The sequence below is a fragment of the Lissotriton vulgaris genome, chromosome 11 (assembly GCF_964263255.1).
Source record: "Lissotriton vulgaris chromosome 11, aLisVul1.2, whole genome shotgun sequence".
Taxonomy (NCBI): domain Eukaryota; kingdom Metazoa; phylum Chordata; class Amphibia; order Caudata; family Salamandridae; genus Lissotriton; species Lissotriton vulgaris.
This window is the reverse complement of record NC_141699.1, coordinates 541,993,754-542,008,458: the sequence shown is the minus strand read 5'-3', so window position 1 is coordinate 542,008,458 and position 14,705 is coordinate 541,993,754. Positions and strand designations below refer to the sequence as shown.

General features: G+C 48.0%; 1 protein-coding gene across 2 annotated transcripts in view; it reads right to left on the bottom strand.

Moving 5' to 3' along the window:
* Positions 1-14,705, bottom strand: part of KAT6A (lysine acetyltransferase 6A) — a 1,442,101-nt gene that overhangs the window by 53,669 nt on the left and 1,373,727 nt on the right. For both annotated transcript variants that reach the window (XM_086943585.1, XM_086943586.1), the window contains exon 16: positions 4,284-4,566. In XM_086943585.1, coding sequence (XP_086799711.1) covers positions 4,284-4,566 — 283 coding nt within the window. The remainder of the gene's footprint in view (positions 1-4,283; positions 4,567-14,705) is intronic.

The window sequence follows — 14,705 nt, the reverse complement described above, 5'->3', positions numbered from 1 at the left end:
GTTCATTTGGCAACGCTCTTAGGTCATGAGGGAGCTCCTTTACAGTTTAGGAATCAAGTGTGCAAAGGATCTTCCTCCCCATCTTGATCTTTTGATTCTGGTAGTGCAGAGGAGGTGTAGATGGGAGAACCTTAGTAGTCCAGTGGGGGCGTGAGCAGATATTAAATTTCTGAGTTTTTCCAGACCTTTTTTATTTACTGCCCTGTGAGTAACGCATAGGGATTTGAATGGGACTTCAATTGGCTGCCTATGGAGCTTTTTAAGGGATTCTCTTACCAATACTTGACTAAGGAGTTTGAGCAGAAGCCTTGCCGCCGCGTTCTGCACAGTCTGAAGTCTCTTTATCACATACTTTGGTGAACCTAGGTAAAGAGAGTTACCCTAGTCCAGGCGTGAGACTATAAGGGACTGCAGGATGGTTTTCCATAGCTGCTCTGGGTAAAGCTCCAGTATCTTCCTGAGCATTCTTAAGAGCCTGAAGCAGATACCAGACAGCTTGTTTGCCTGTTGATTCATTGCAAGGGTGCTATCCAACCAAATACCTAAATGTTTTATAACAACTTTAGGATCAGGTGGGTTTCCCATGCAGGATGGCCAATTATTTAGTGGCCTTGGTATGGCCAGGTTACCTAATATTATTATTTTTGTCTTCTCTCCGTTCAGTTTTAGGCAACAGTTCGACATCCAGTGAGACAATTTGTTCAGGCAGGGTACCAGATGTTGGTTCCCCTGGTTGGGGCCAAAAGACAGAGAGACAATCAACTGGGTGTCGTCAGCATATGATCCACCCAAAATGCCAAACCGCTGCATGATAGCGGCAAGCTGTCTTACGTATATATTAAATAGCGTGGGGCTGAGAGAAAGTCCAGTGGAACTACATATTTAATTGGCAGGTGGTCAGAGAAACAGTCCTTTTCCATCACTTGGAAGGACCGATCTTCCAGAAAAGAAATAAGCTAGCCCATCGCTTTGTCCTGGATACTTATTTCCCTCAATCTGTCTTTTAGTATGGCGTGATTGACTGTATCAAAAGCCACACTGAGATCGAGCGGAATAATGGTGGTAGACCCCCCATTATCTAGTAGGGCTTTGAGTTCCTCAGTAACTGCCAGGAGAGCTGCTTCAATGCTGTGTTGGGCCTGGAATCCCATTTGCGTAGGATGGAGTACATTGTTCTCCTCCAGGTAATTGACTAGTGTACGATTGACATGTTTCTCTAGGAGTTTACCGAGGAGAGGATGTAGCGAGATAGGTGGCAGATTGCCAAGTATGTCAGGATCCAGATGTATTTTTTTCAGAATTGGTCTGATTACGGCATGTTTCCAAGGTTGTGAGACCAGGCCGGACTCTAGTGACTTATTAAGAATCATCATTAATGAGGGAAGTATGGGGCTGCAACACAGGTAGTCGTGGGATGGGGTTGCACGGTTTCCTTGCTGATCGCGAGGTCTGTGTGAACCTCTGCTGTGGCCACGAAAAGCCTTGGAAGCTGGCTGGCCCTGTGGGCAGTGATGGTAATGGCGGCTTTGACATCCTTTTCCATAGCCAAGGACGGGGCAAAAGGAATGCAGTTGATGAGGATCACCAATAATCCCAGGGAGTGAATTTTGACCCTGCCGTGTTTAGAGCACTCCAGCCGAATTAGTGAGAGCTATCGAAGGGCATGTCCATAAGGATCGCCTGGCATCCCTCCGAAATGATTGTTAACCGTAGCCAAGGGTCGTGCCTTACCACAATTGTGGAGCCTATCACTCTACAGATGGAGTCTGTGGTACCTAAACTACACCAGATGGTAAACTTTGTGGCATTCCGGACATCCAGCATGACTTTCGTGAGGGATGCCCTAGCTTCCTTTAGAACCATTGGCAGCACTTGTGCAACTGAATCCCACAGAACATGACAGTAGTGGCTTAACAGGGAAAGCTGTGTTTATGGAGTGCAATGTCAAACTTGGAGGAAAAAAAATATTCTTGCCAAACATTTCAAGCTGTTTGGATTCCCTATCCGAAGTGGTAGAAGGGAAGGCGCATGGATTTACTTTTGCTGTTGAGGCCAGGACCACTAGGCTTTCGAAGCTAGGGTGTTACATAAGGAATGTGGGGTCCCCAGGGGCAGGACGAGGGTGGCGTGCAATCCGACGATTAACTGGGACCCCTGAACATGGCTTTGCGCCCAAGTACCAGGAGGTGGTTCGTGAAGACTTCATTGAAAAGGAGTAAAGGATCAGTATTGGAGGGCTCCGGTTGTAGAACATCCATCCATTAAGACATTTAAGTGTAAGAGGCCCCCATAGTCGGGATCCTCCCCGAATAGGATACAGGGCAGTAAATCTACCTCAAAGGGTTGTGCCGGGCCCAACTGTGTCACTCTCTCGGAGCCGGGTATGGGAATGGAGTCGGTCCGGATTTGGGTGCTGATCCAGAGTGCTCAACTGGCATCAGTGAAGGGTTTGCCACTGGTAACCTATATGGAACACCCATCAGCTCAGTAGGGCCAGAATACACACCAGATGGAGCTGCTGGCCAAAGATGAGGGCCATGGCTGCATAACACTCCTGAAGCTCTGGCTACCCAGGGAGGCGTAGAGAACGTGTCTGTGCTGGCTCCACAGTTAGAGGGCTGGAGTGGGGCCTAGATGGGTGGTGGCAGCCTTGCACGCCTTCCTGGGATTTGGAAGGGCGCAGTGAACTCGAGAAGTGATTCAACTTCTTCTTGGGCTTACGTCTTTGAAGACAATCGTTTGCAGGAATAATTACAAGATCGGCAGGACCGACCCAATCCCTGAGAGTGGAACCTGTGCAGAGGCTTGCGTTGTCATGCCACAAGAATCTTTAGTGACCTCTCCTGAATTGCCTTCGGGTACATCAAATGACATTCCTGACAGGGTTTGGAGCTCTGGCGTACCCCAGGCACCAAAGACAAACTAAGCGAGAATCAGTAACAGACATCTGCCTGTAAAATTTGCCACAGAGTTTAAAACCTGTAGGTTTTGGAGAAGACATATTGCTAGCAAACTGGAAAAAATCATTTGAAAAAATGGCTCCACAAAAGCTAAGAAAAAGTTGGCCAAAAAATGACAGATTTAGCTCTCTGGATCCACGACTATCGGCATGGAAAGAAAAAAACTGACATCAGCGCCCTGGGTTGGCACTTACATAGACAAGGTGCACGTCACGTCTGGCAACGACAAAAAGTAATCTAATGGCACACAGAGGTACTGCTCAAGATTTTACGAATGCAGTCTGACACCCAAGGAATATTCTGAAGTAATGAATCTGCAGGTATAAGTCTTGTCCAGAAATAATTGTTTTGTGATAATTAACCATTTATAGGGACCATATCGGAATTTGACAACCGTGTGCTGGTGCATCAACAAACTACGAAAAGGAGGAATGTTTTTAAAAGCAACTTTTCTCCTCCTGTCTCAGTAAATCATCTTCATAACCGAAAACAGGGTGAAGGCTGATTTCACATGCCTGCTGGTCTTTGCATAGCTCTGCTGCATGAGTATGACGGTCAAATCTAAAAACACGTATCTGATCACCTGTACCAAGTCACAAACCAAAGCAAATTATGATTATTAATGCTGCAAGATGCAGGTCTAAAGTCAATGCAGCTCTTATCAGATGGCTATAAAAAATTATGTAAAACAGTGTATTGTAAAGGAGACAATCTAGTGCAACCCCTATCAGACGGTTTGACGTCTAAGGGGTAACCACGAACTGGTGCCATCCCTGCTATGTGGCCGATACACTGAAGGCAGCAGATCTAACCAAGATTAATTAAACCAGTTGCTGAGAGGGATGTTCATGATTTAAGGGGAGGAGTTCCAGAACAAACGTCAAAGCAGAGTCTGGTTAACGATTGTCATCATGGGTAATGGGGAAGGAGGTCTGAGTCAGCTGTGATTGCAGTCTTGCATAGCCCTTCTAAATGGCCTGAGGCTAGACTTACAGCAAATTCAACGGAAAGGCATAGCTTTTTTATTGCAGCCCATTTTAGGTGGCCGGAAGACACAGCAGTAGTAGTAGTATACGGATGGATACAGTTTTGTTGGTATAGGCTTCTTTAGGTGGCATCATGACCTGTGGGCAGTAGAGGGTGCATAGATGTCTACCTCAGTTTATATTCAGGAAGTCACATGTGGTGGACATGTGGTGCTTGAGCCATTGACACAATCTAATTAATTACAAGTAGATCACAAGCTATGCCTAAGTCATCAAAAGTAGACTGGGAGTGATCATAGGCAGTCAATTTGAAATTGTGGGTTATACTGGTACATACCATCTACATCAGACTCTAGGTCCTTAGACTTCCTCTTGGAGGGAGGCCGGCACCGTAGCTGGCTCTGTGTTGGCACACATCTAAAGTACCCTCTGGTGAAGATCTCACCATCATCCTCTTCAAACTCATATGTGGGCTCCAGGCGTGGCATGGGCCTCTCTGAGTCTGAATCTTCAAATGGCTCCTCTAGAACCTCTGTTGTCTCTGAGATGGTTTCTGTCACCACACTGCTGTTGTGATGCTTCCTTTTCCGGACCCGCCGTTTCCGGTGAACAATAGTTTTCTGCAGACAACACAAACAGAAAGAGAGAGAGAGAGAGTTAAAAGAGAAATCATCTCAGGAAAACTGTCATGAAACGTAGTTGCGACAGGGTTACAAGGAACTTCAGTTTTGTGAGTGTTCTAGAAAATCCAGCTGAATGCAATGCCTTCTATCATACCTACTCTACCTACTTACTACAAGCTACAAAGTAGATATCACCGTCAAGGAGCCTTGGCTGATGTCTTCTGTCAACTCTAGTGCTCAGATAAGCAATTCTATAAACCAACTACAATGCTGTACATATTGTGTGACAAGGACACAGAAACCTATAAAAGGGGCCCCATATTCTCATTTCTAGAAGGATAAGAAAAAAATCTGTGTAACTGAGAGATTTAAAGAATCAAGGACTCTTTTATTTGGTGTCTCCTGTTCTTCTCAAAGTTCCAATGCTTCTTCCTGCATTTCTGTACCAGTTTTAGCACAGATTGCACTGTAACAGCGCTTTAAATGAATCAGTGGTGCAGGGAGCTGATAGTAAAATGCAAAGAAATGGCTATGTTCCTGAGACTCGATCAAGGTCGTTGATACTGGTATGGTTAATCTGGAACCACTGGCTTAGTCTACATTGCTGACACTATAATTGCGTGCGTGCAGTTTACTGGATGTATGGGTACTTAACATTTACCACTTAGGAAAATTAATGGCTTACATGGAAAAGCTGACCTATGTTGAACAAGGACAGGATAGAAACCAAAGATGGCAATGCAACAGACTATGCTTAGCAAGTCCCCTGGTTGAACTACAAAACGTGTACAGCCGCAGCTAAATAAAGAACACATTTCTCCAGCTTGTCTGTGCCACTGCTGACAGACAAATTATCAGGTTCAGTCTACATTGCTGACACTTTTGGCTGTTGGTGCAGCTTACAGAATGAGCAGGTACCTAAAATTTAGCACTGAGAAAAACTAATTGTTTACATGGACAAGTTGAAGTATGTTGAACAAGGACAGGATAAAAAACAATGATGCCAATGCAACAGATTATGGTTAGCAAGTCCCCTGGTTGAACTACACATGATGTACAACCTCAGCTAAGCAAGAATGTTTTTTCACCAGCTTGCCTGTGACACCACTGACTGGCTAAAGAATGATAGAAGACGTTATGCACTATGTCCTTTATGGACAAACAATGCTATTAGCTAAATTTAACTGCTGCGACACTAAACCGCTGACTCTGAAATCTAATTTCTTTGTACAGTTGTTGATATGAAACCAGTCCCAATGCCAGTAAACTCTGGTTACAGCCATAGTGTTAATATACGTCCCACTACTCCAACAAAAAAAAGCCAACTCATGCAAAGTCAGTATCTTAGCATGGCCTTAAACATGGAAGTTGTCCTAAAGAAAGGGAAGAATTCAGTGCGTGCCGCTGCTCCCTCTAGATGACTCACACCGTTTTGCACTGCATAACATTGTCTTAATCATCATCAACTCATGCCCGGACAATGTAATCTTCCTCTACCTGAAACTTTCAAAATTCCAGATCTACTATCTAAGGCACAACTCGCAACAGGTGAGAAACCATGGCTGTCCATCACACTTGTCACCCAGAAACTCCACTATTTCACTGTGAACACAAAGAGGACCATTTGCAACTCTGTGAGGCCTTTTCTTTGGGTTCTGGAAAAGCCATAGTTTCCAGGGTATTACACTGTGTGGGTAATGATGTTTACCAGTAGAGTTCAAGTACCACAATATTGGTGCATTACAAACAGGGTAGCCAAGACGCTCCCGTTAGGCACTTGGCACTCTTACGATAGCCAGGTCTTGCTCCAGGGGGTCGAGGGACTCAGGGACTCTGAATCAGTGTAACACAATAGATTATATGCAACAACTTCAACTAATTGTAGCAAATATATGGTATATTAAGAATTATAAGCAGAGAAACCGGCAAGTCCTTGCACCTTAGAACCTGAAAGATCTTTAGAGCTCCTTTGCACTAGGCATTAACTTTTAGTTCAACACTAAGCCTGGTGTACCTTTGGTAGATGCATCTGGTCAGTTTAGGTCTTCAGAACTCTCAGAAAAATAAAAGGTTTGATTGATTAGATGTAGACAGAGCTACTTCTGCTCAGGCTTTACTTTGATGTAGCAGCTGATGCAATGATACTCTTGAATAAAAGGCTGCACTCAAAATATAACCTTGTATGCAGACATAAAATATGTCTATCGCAAATGCACACCTCCCAAACAAGGTTCTCACTAGCAAGGCAAAGTCCTAGGTGCAGAGTCAGAGTCAAAATCACTTTATTCGATTATTTTAAAATCATAAAAGTATGCTATACAAATACATTTGAATATCAAGAAGAGTAATTAATTAAAAAACAATTTAAAAGTTAAAAAGATAAAAATTTAGTATATACACAGTATTCAGTGGCAGTCGGTAGGGACAAATTGCTAATTTGAGGACATTTTTTACAAACTTTACAAAATCCCATAAAATGATGATCTCACCAGTTCTTTTAATACACTAATCATTTAAGACAGCTAGCACTGCTCAACATCTACACAATGTAAAGCTGAAATCGTCCGAAGTCTATTCTGTCTAGAACGAATAGAGGCAGTCAAAAAGTTGGCTACCCCGAACATGACTAGTGGAGATTCCATGAGTTGCAGATGCAGCAAGGCAGGTTTTATCTGCTTAAACCCTTTGTTCTTTAGTATTGGTTTAATGAATTTTTCCCTGCCAGTCTTAAAAAAGGGGCAAAAAAATAACAAAATGCAGTAAATCCTGGTCAGAGAAATCGTCACATTTGCATGGTACATTCTCATGAGGTTTGCACCACTTGTCGTAGGTACCCAACAGAAAATGCACCTGATTAAAACGGAATTTTGTAAGAAGCCACCGATGGAATGGTTTCGTGACAGTCGTCAAATTGATTGAATAGACATTGACGTGATAAACATATAATGTGACCTTACAGTTGGCTTCATAATTTCACACGCTTCCCTTTCCGCTTCTCGCTTTTTTATAAAGTGTGTTTTAACCCATTTAATATCTTCTCTTGTCAGGCTTTCAGGATTAGTGTAAAATTCAGGTCGACCCAGATAAGCTGCTGTAGATTTAATAAAAGCCAACCACAGTATCTCTGCCACTTTGTCCCTCCCCATACAGTCCCTAATGATTTCATGGTTTAGGGACAGATTGGGATTTAGCCAGGTTCTGATCTATGCCAAAAGTGGGGCCATAGACAGGGTATCTCCAATGTACCCCAGCCCCAATTCCATGTGTACTGCAAATGCTGGTGTCGAATGGGGAAGACCCATAAGGGATCGCAAGAATCTATTTTCCTCTCTCTGTATCTGGGCAGAATCTTTATAGCCCCATATCGAGGCCCCATACCTTGCAATGGCTAAGGTTTTGGCTCTATAGATGGTCAATATAGCCTCACCTGGTTTCCCACCCAATCGCTTTGCAAAACCAAAAATAGCAGCCGACGATCTTCTCACGGCCGCTACCTTGTTGGTGATTTGTGGTACCCAGGAACCTTTATCATCGAACACCACTCCTAGGTAGGTAAAAACTTTAACTCTCGAGATTGCTGAGCCATTACAGGAGAGGGTTTTTATACTATTCTTACATTTCCCCACAGACATTACATGCGATTTCTCTATATTTATCACTAGATCCAGATCTTGCATGAAGGCCCCGAAGGAATTGAGCAGATGTTGTAAACCTATCGGGGCTCTTGACAGCAGCACCGTGTCGTCAGCGTATAATAGAACGGGCATCAAAGAACCACCCATACGCAGCACATCAACCGATGCCGCTGCAAAAGTGTTTCCCAGTGAATTAATATATAGAGAAAAAAGCAATGGGGCCAAGATGCACCCTTGGCGCACCCCTCTGCCAGATTTAAAGGTTGCAGTGCATTTCCCCTCCTGCGTCATACGTATAGACGCTCTCAGGTCTCTATGGAGTTCCGCCAGAAAGTTTACCAATGCCCGATCCAGACCCAGCTCCAGGAGCATTGTCCACAGCTTTGACCTATTAACTAGGTCAAAAGCTGTGGACAAGTCCATAAATGCCAAGTAAATTGACCCCTTGGACGCAACTGTATATTTGCTCAGTATGAGATGTAAGTTTAGGCATTGATCCTCGGTGCCTCTCCCTGATCTAAAACAGTACTGAGCGTTACACAGGACATCATTATTTGTGGCCCAAGATGAAATCTTTGCTAGGATAACCTTACCTAGAACTTTGAATGATGAATCTAGCAATGATATAAGCCTATAACATCTTGGATCCCCCCTTTGGCCCTTCTTAAATATGGGGATTATAATAGACTGTGACCAAGATGTTGGAAGTCTGGCTTTGTCTGTACAGGCTATATTAAAACATTAGTGAGGACTACTGACCACACGCTAGGATTTGATTTAAACATGTCAGCCGATACCCCATCTGGACCTGGGGCCTTATGGCTGGCTGTGTCCTCAATGGCCTTCTGTACCTCCTTGATAGAGAATCTAAGCGGGGTCTCCCGGGACTCAACCAGCACTGGATCAAAAGGGTCTAATTCAAGGTTACTGCCATAAATTTTTTCAAAGTGGTCTAACCAATCCTGTTCAGGGATATTTACCTCTAATGGCGCATTTTCTTTGCCATTAAATAAGGGGGTATTAACTATTGACCAAAATTTGGCACTGTCTCTCAAAGTGGACTTCTCGTACAGTTGGTCCCATGCTTGCTTTTTAATTTCATTCTTACGCCTCAAAACAGTTGTATTATACTTTTTTCTTAACCTGGCGACTTCCTGTCTATCTCGGGGTTTCTTTCCTAGGTGCAGATAATGTAGGTTCTCTGTGCACACTTTAAATAATCTGCAGTTTATCCAGTATACAATTTTCATTTAGTGCTGCTCCATTTGTTGCACTGCGTCAGTCATTGCCTATGAATATTCCGGAACTGATCAGGTCAGGCGTACCATTCCCCGGCGAATATGCGCACTTTTTTTTTATGGAAACCGTGAGATCATGATAACACATAGCAGGACAACAATCCCAATCAAGAACAATAAAGGGGAACCAGTCCAGGACAAACAAGGAACGACAAACCCCAGAACAGCCCCAGCACATAATGTGACATTTCTCATAAGAACAAGGGCAGAGGTCCGGCCAAATGACTCCAACCCAGAGGACAGCAGTGAAGTATAGGGGCCAAAATCCCTAGCACTGAAAGGAGGAAGAGGGAAGGAGGGGGGGGGGGGTGTTGAAGGTAGCCCCAACCTGGAGCAACCAGAGCATAAGGACACAGAAGCACCTTTAGCCTATCATCCAATGACCAAAAGGGAGGAATCGGAACAAACAACAGGACAACATTCTGTCAAAAAAGAGCGAAAGAATCACAGGAGACATAGCCACCCAAAGGGAGTTGAGAGTAGAAGACCAAGCCAAAGGCCCTCGCAGAACGGGGCGGAAGGGCGGGTCGTGAAGGAATCTACGGCTAGAATTGTCTCTACCAGATGCATTGTTACCGAAGGTAAGTAACTTGTACATCTGATACAGACTACTAGCTGCAGATTCCATAACGGATAATAGATACCCTAGCCATACCCAAGGGGGAGGAGGGTCTCCGAGAGGACCCCACCAGCCTGGACATAATAGAAAGTCCCACAGGGGACGAGGCCAACGGACAGGGAAAAGAACCCTGTCCCAATGGACAGGGAAAAGAACCCTGTCCCCCCAGGAAAGGGGAATATCTGCATCCAGAAGACCCTCAATCCCAGAAGGGATGCGGGAAGACAAGAAGAGAGGCAGCCCGCCGTCAAGCAGCAGGAGAAACGAGGGCAAGGCTAAGGAAGCCAAAGTGCCCCACACTCATTCAAGGTATCAAGAATCTCCACCAGGAGCCCCAGGGCCCAAGCAACGAAGAGGAGCACCTAGGAAGAAGAGCAACCTATAGACTCCAAGGAAAAGAGGAAGAGTGAAGGCAAGCCCCCCCCTAACCCCCCACCGGGAACGCCCAGTGAAGAGGGCAACCGAGCCTATCACAGCTGAAAGGCAATGGACAAGACGGAAAGGCGCCTTCGGCAATAAGGCAGGCGGAGCAGAGGAGTAGCCGGAGGTCGCCCAGGGGAACCGCCCAACACCGCCTGAGGAGGCACAAGAATCTTAAGAAACTCTAGAACCACTGCAACCCCAGGAAGGAGAGAAAGAACTGAAGACAGGGCCCACTGGAAGAGGGCCGAACACACCCCAGCCTCAAGCAGCGGACAAGGCAAGGACGACTGTCCTGCTAAAGTGCCAGAAGATACAGTGATGCAAAAGAACAGCAGTCCAAAACCACAGGCACAGCCAGCTGCTGACAACAGCACAGAACGGTGCACCCAGGAAAAGCCATACGCCAGCCGAAGACCGAGGCCAGGAAGGCTAAGAAGGCCCCGGATACATCCCAAAGGAGAAATCCGCACCCACGGACCAAACAACAAAAGAAGCTGAACCAGGCAGAGCAATGACGCAAGGCCGCAGACCAGACCAGGCTAGCAATGCAGCGACCCCAGAGAAGGACAGCCGGGGGGCAGCTTAAGGCATTCCAAAACCCTCTGCAAGAGAAACGCACCTGCGACATACAGTGACGCCAGGGAGATCAGAGGCCCCAAGGCGACCACACCTCCCCAGCACATGACAGAGCTATATAATAGCTACCAGAACCCCACATAGGGCATGTTACGTCCTAAGACATGGGAACCCTCTTAGGAAAAACTTTCACCAGCAAAGGAAAAACAGAAAAGACCTGCGGAGAACCCGCAGACGGCTTGCCAATCAGCCCGTAAGAACAACAGAAGGCCTAATCTCTGGGCCAACACGGCTCAGCAAAAGCCAAAAATCACAATCCAAGAAGGGGAGCTGTACCAGCAGCCAACAGCACCACAGTCCTAACCAAAGGACTTGAATGCACAGTAATCACATAGAACACACACAGGGGCGACCCGCCCAAACAGAAGAACACATCCCAAAATCCAGTCCAACTCACAGGTCACGGAGGGGTAGGAGAAGGAGGAGAAGGAGTAGGAGGAGGAGGCCGAAGCCCTGCCAAGAAACTCTGAATGGCCGAGTCCGCAGGGGCGTGGAACAAAAGAACGCCATCGAAAGGAAGGTCCACCAGCAGTTCTTGAGCGTTCTCAGGGAACACACTGTCCTGAAGCCAGGCAGGTTGACGAAGTGCAACCGAAGGAGCCATGGCATGACCAAGCACCTTCGAGATGTCCAGAGCAGAGCGAAGAATAAACGCCGCCAACTCCCGGCCATCCAACACATGGTGCTGCAGATCAACACAGGAAACCTCCTGAGAAGCGGCAGACATAAGGGACTCCGCCGAGTCACACAAGGCAAAATTGGCCCTAGCCAAAACACACAGTGTTAAGGGCCCTCAGAGCCACACTGGTGGAGGCGAACATATTGCGCCCCCAGAAGTCCAGCCAGCTAGCCTCCCGCGACGGGGGAGACAACAGCGGTGGCAGTGAGGGGAAGGCATTCTGCAAAAGGGGGCCCGAGCTAGAAGGGTGGAGGGAAAGACACACAGGATCACGCGGTGTCGGATGGTGGCGGTGCAGAAGGTGTTGGGGCACAGGGTTCCCCGTGGTGTGGAGGCCCTGAGCCCCCAGAAGAGAAGAATGGAGCGAACCCTCAAAGGGAAGCAGCAGCTCCCTAACACCAGAATCTTGACGGAGGACTTCCAGAAGATGATCCGCTGGGATTTGGGCAGCAGGATCACCCATGCACAAAATTCCCAAAGCCGTGGAAACAGCATGAGCAAAGGCAGCATCCACCTCCGTAGGGCCCGCGGTGGAAAAGCAGCATCTCAGTAGGAGACAGCTGCCAGCTAAGGCAGCCTTCCCCCAAGTCAACCGGAGGAGGGGAGGGCCAGGTCCAGAAAGGAGGAGGAGGGACCGAGGAGTGAAGAACCTGTGGTGCCTCCGGCGAAGACCGCGGCCACGGCGAGGATGACACCAGCAAGCGCCAAAACTCTGGAGAAGAGGAGGAGTTCGAGGACGAGTCAACAGCCCGACTTCGGCCAGGGGAGATGTCCGAACGACCTCCGCCACAGCGCTCGTCGCAGGAGACCGGGGCTGGGTGGGAGCCGGGGCGGCGCTGGAAAGGCGTCGACCTGACCTCCGACGAGGCAACCGCCTGCGTGGAGGGGCGAGAGGGACCCGGGGTGGGATGAGGGGTCCCCCGCCAGCCTCGGCCCATGATGGGACGAGAAGGGCCCTCCGCCAGGCCCTGTGGAGCCGCCGGAGCCTAAGCAGCATCACCTCGTGCGAGGCCACCGCCTGTCCTGAGGGCCGAGGGGGGCTTGGGGATGCGACCAGAGCACCGGCGACCTCCCGCGACACTCCAGGGACTCCCACAGGAGTTTGCGAAGAAGCAGAGGAGTTGTGGTCCGAAGGAGGGACCCCCAAAGGGCCGCACACCAACAGCACCACATCCTCTGAACCTGGATCTGAGCAAGTCGGCGCCAGGGCCGGAAAAACCGCGGAGGGCCCAGCACACGGCAAGGGATCTGCAGACGTCTCAGGAGGAGAAACCAGCGAGGTCTGGTGTGGTGACAACGCCGACCTACCGCCGGGACTTCGGTTTCATCTGCTGGCATGCCTCACAATCAGTAGAGTCGTGGTGTTCTCCCAAACACCACATGCAGATGTGGTGAGGATACGTCGCTGACATCTGTCGCGCACAAGACGAGCACGTCTTAAAGACCGAAGGATTTTTCACACTGTTCCCACACACACGCAACAAGCGAAAGGGAAAAGGGCCGAAACAGGCCAGGAGCACGATCAGGATCCGCGTTACACGCGGAAAAGGAAAAAAAAACTGACATAGGCGAGCCGTGGGGGGGGACTTATGTGACTTCGCGGACGTCACATACACGGACAACGTCAGGGCGGAGTCGCGTGATGCTGTCTCCCTGGCGCGCAGAGATGCTGGGCAAAAAAAAATTCCGGATCCAGTCTCAAGCAGGAGGATAATTCTATGTAAAGGAATCTGCGGCTAGTAGTCTCTATCAGATTCAAGATTCAAGTCCCACTGAGGCATAACAAATGGAATAGGAATAAAGAGGTAAGTTATGCCTTTCAATAAATGATTAACAACCGGGGAATTGAAAAGAGAAGGCTGATTGGGAAGCAAAAGGAAGGCAGAGATGGCCAAAAAATAGCCTTTGATAGTGCCCAGAGCAAAGCCCTGCTGGGCTAAAGAAAGAAGGAACAAGAGAACTTCAGAAAGAGGGGCACAAAGGGGATCCACAGCCTTTGCTGTGCACCATGCCACACACTTGTTCCACCGGAAGGCGTATACCGTCTTTGGGAGGGACACCTGACTGCCAAGATTACATCGCAAACTTCAGAAGGCAGGTCGAAAGATATTAACTGCCGCTGCTTAATCTCCACACATGAAGGTGGAGGCTGGACAGGTTCGGGTGGAGGACCGTCCCCTGCTGCTGCGACAGAAGATCCTCCCGAAGTGGCAGTCCGATCGGAAAATCGATGGCCATGTTGAGCAGCTCGGGATACCAGCCACTTTGTGCCCAATCCGGAGCAACAACTTGGGCCCGGTTGTTCCTGATCTTCTTCAGCACTTTGGGCAGAAGTGGTATAGGAGGAAAGGTGTTCAACAGACCACCACAACTCCACTCGCGACGAAAAGCATCGCCTAGCGAGTGCCGCCTTGGAAATTCCAATGCGCAGTTCTCTTCGGTGGCGAATAGATCTAACCAAGGCTCTCCCCACAGCTGAAAGAGACCTTGCACCACCTCAGAGTGAAGACGCGATTCGTGATCCATCATGCACCAGCAGCTGAGTTCATCTGCCCTGGCGTTCAGTGAACATGCCAGGCGTTGAACCATCAGGGATATGCCTTGATGTTTCAGAGGTGGAGGGCCTCCTGACATAGGGTCCACGACCCCACCAAGCTCCATTTGTTGCAGTACCACATGGCGGTGGTGTTGTCCGTGAACACCTGCACTACTCTTCCCGGGACAGAGGGAAGGAATGCCTTGAGTGCAAGATGAATCACCTGAAGCTCCAGAAGGTTGATGTGGAGCCCGGACTCCGCCGGAGACCAGAGGCCTCTGATCTCGGCCTCTCCCATGTGGCCGCCCCA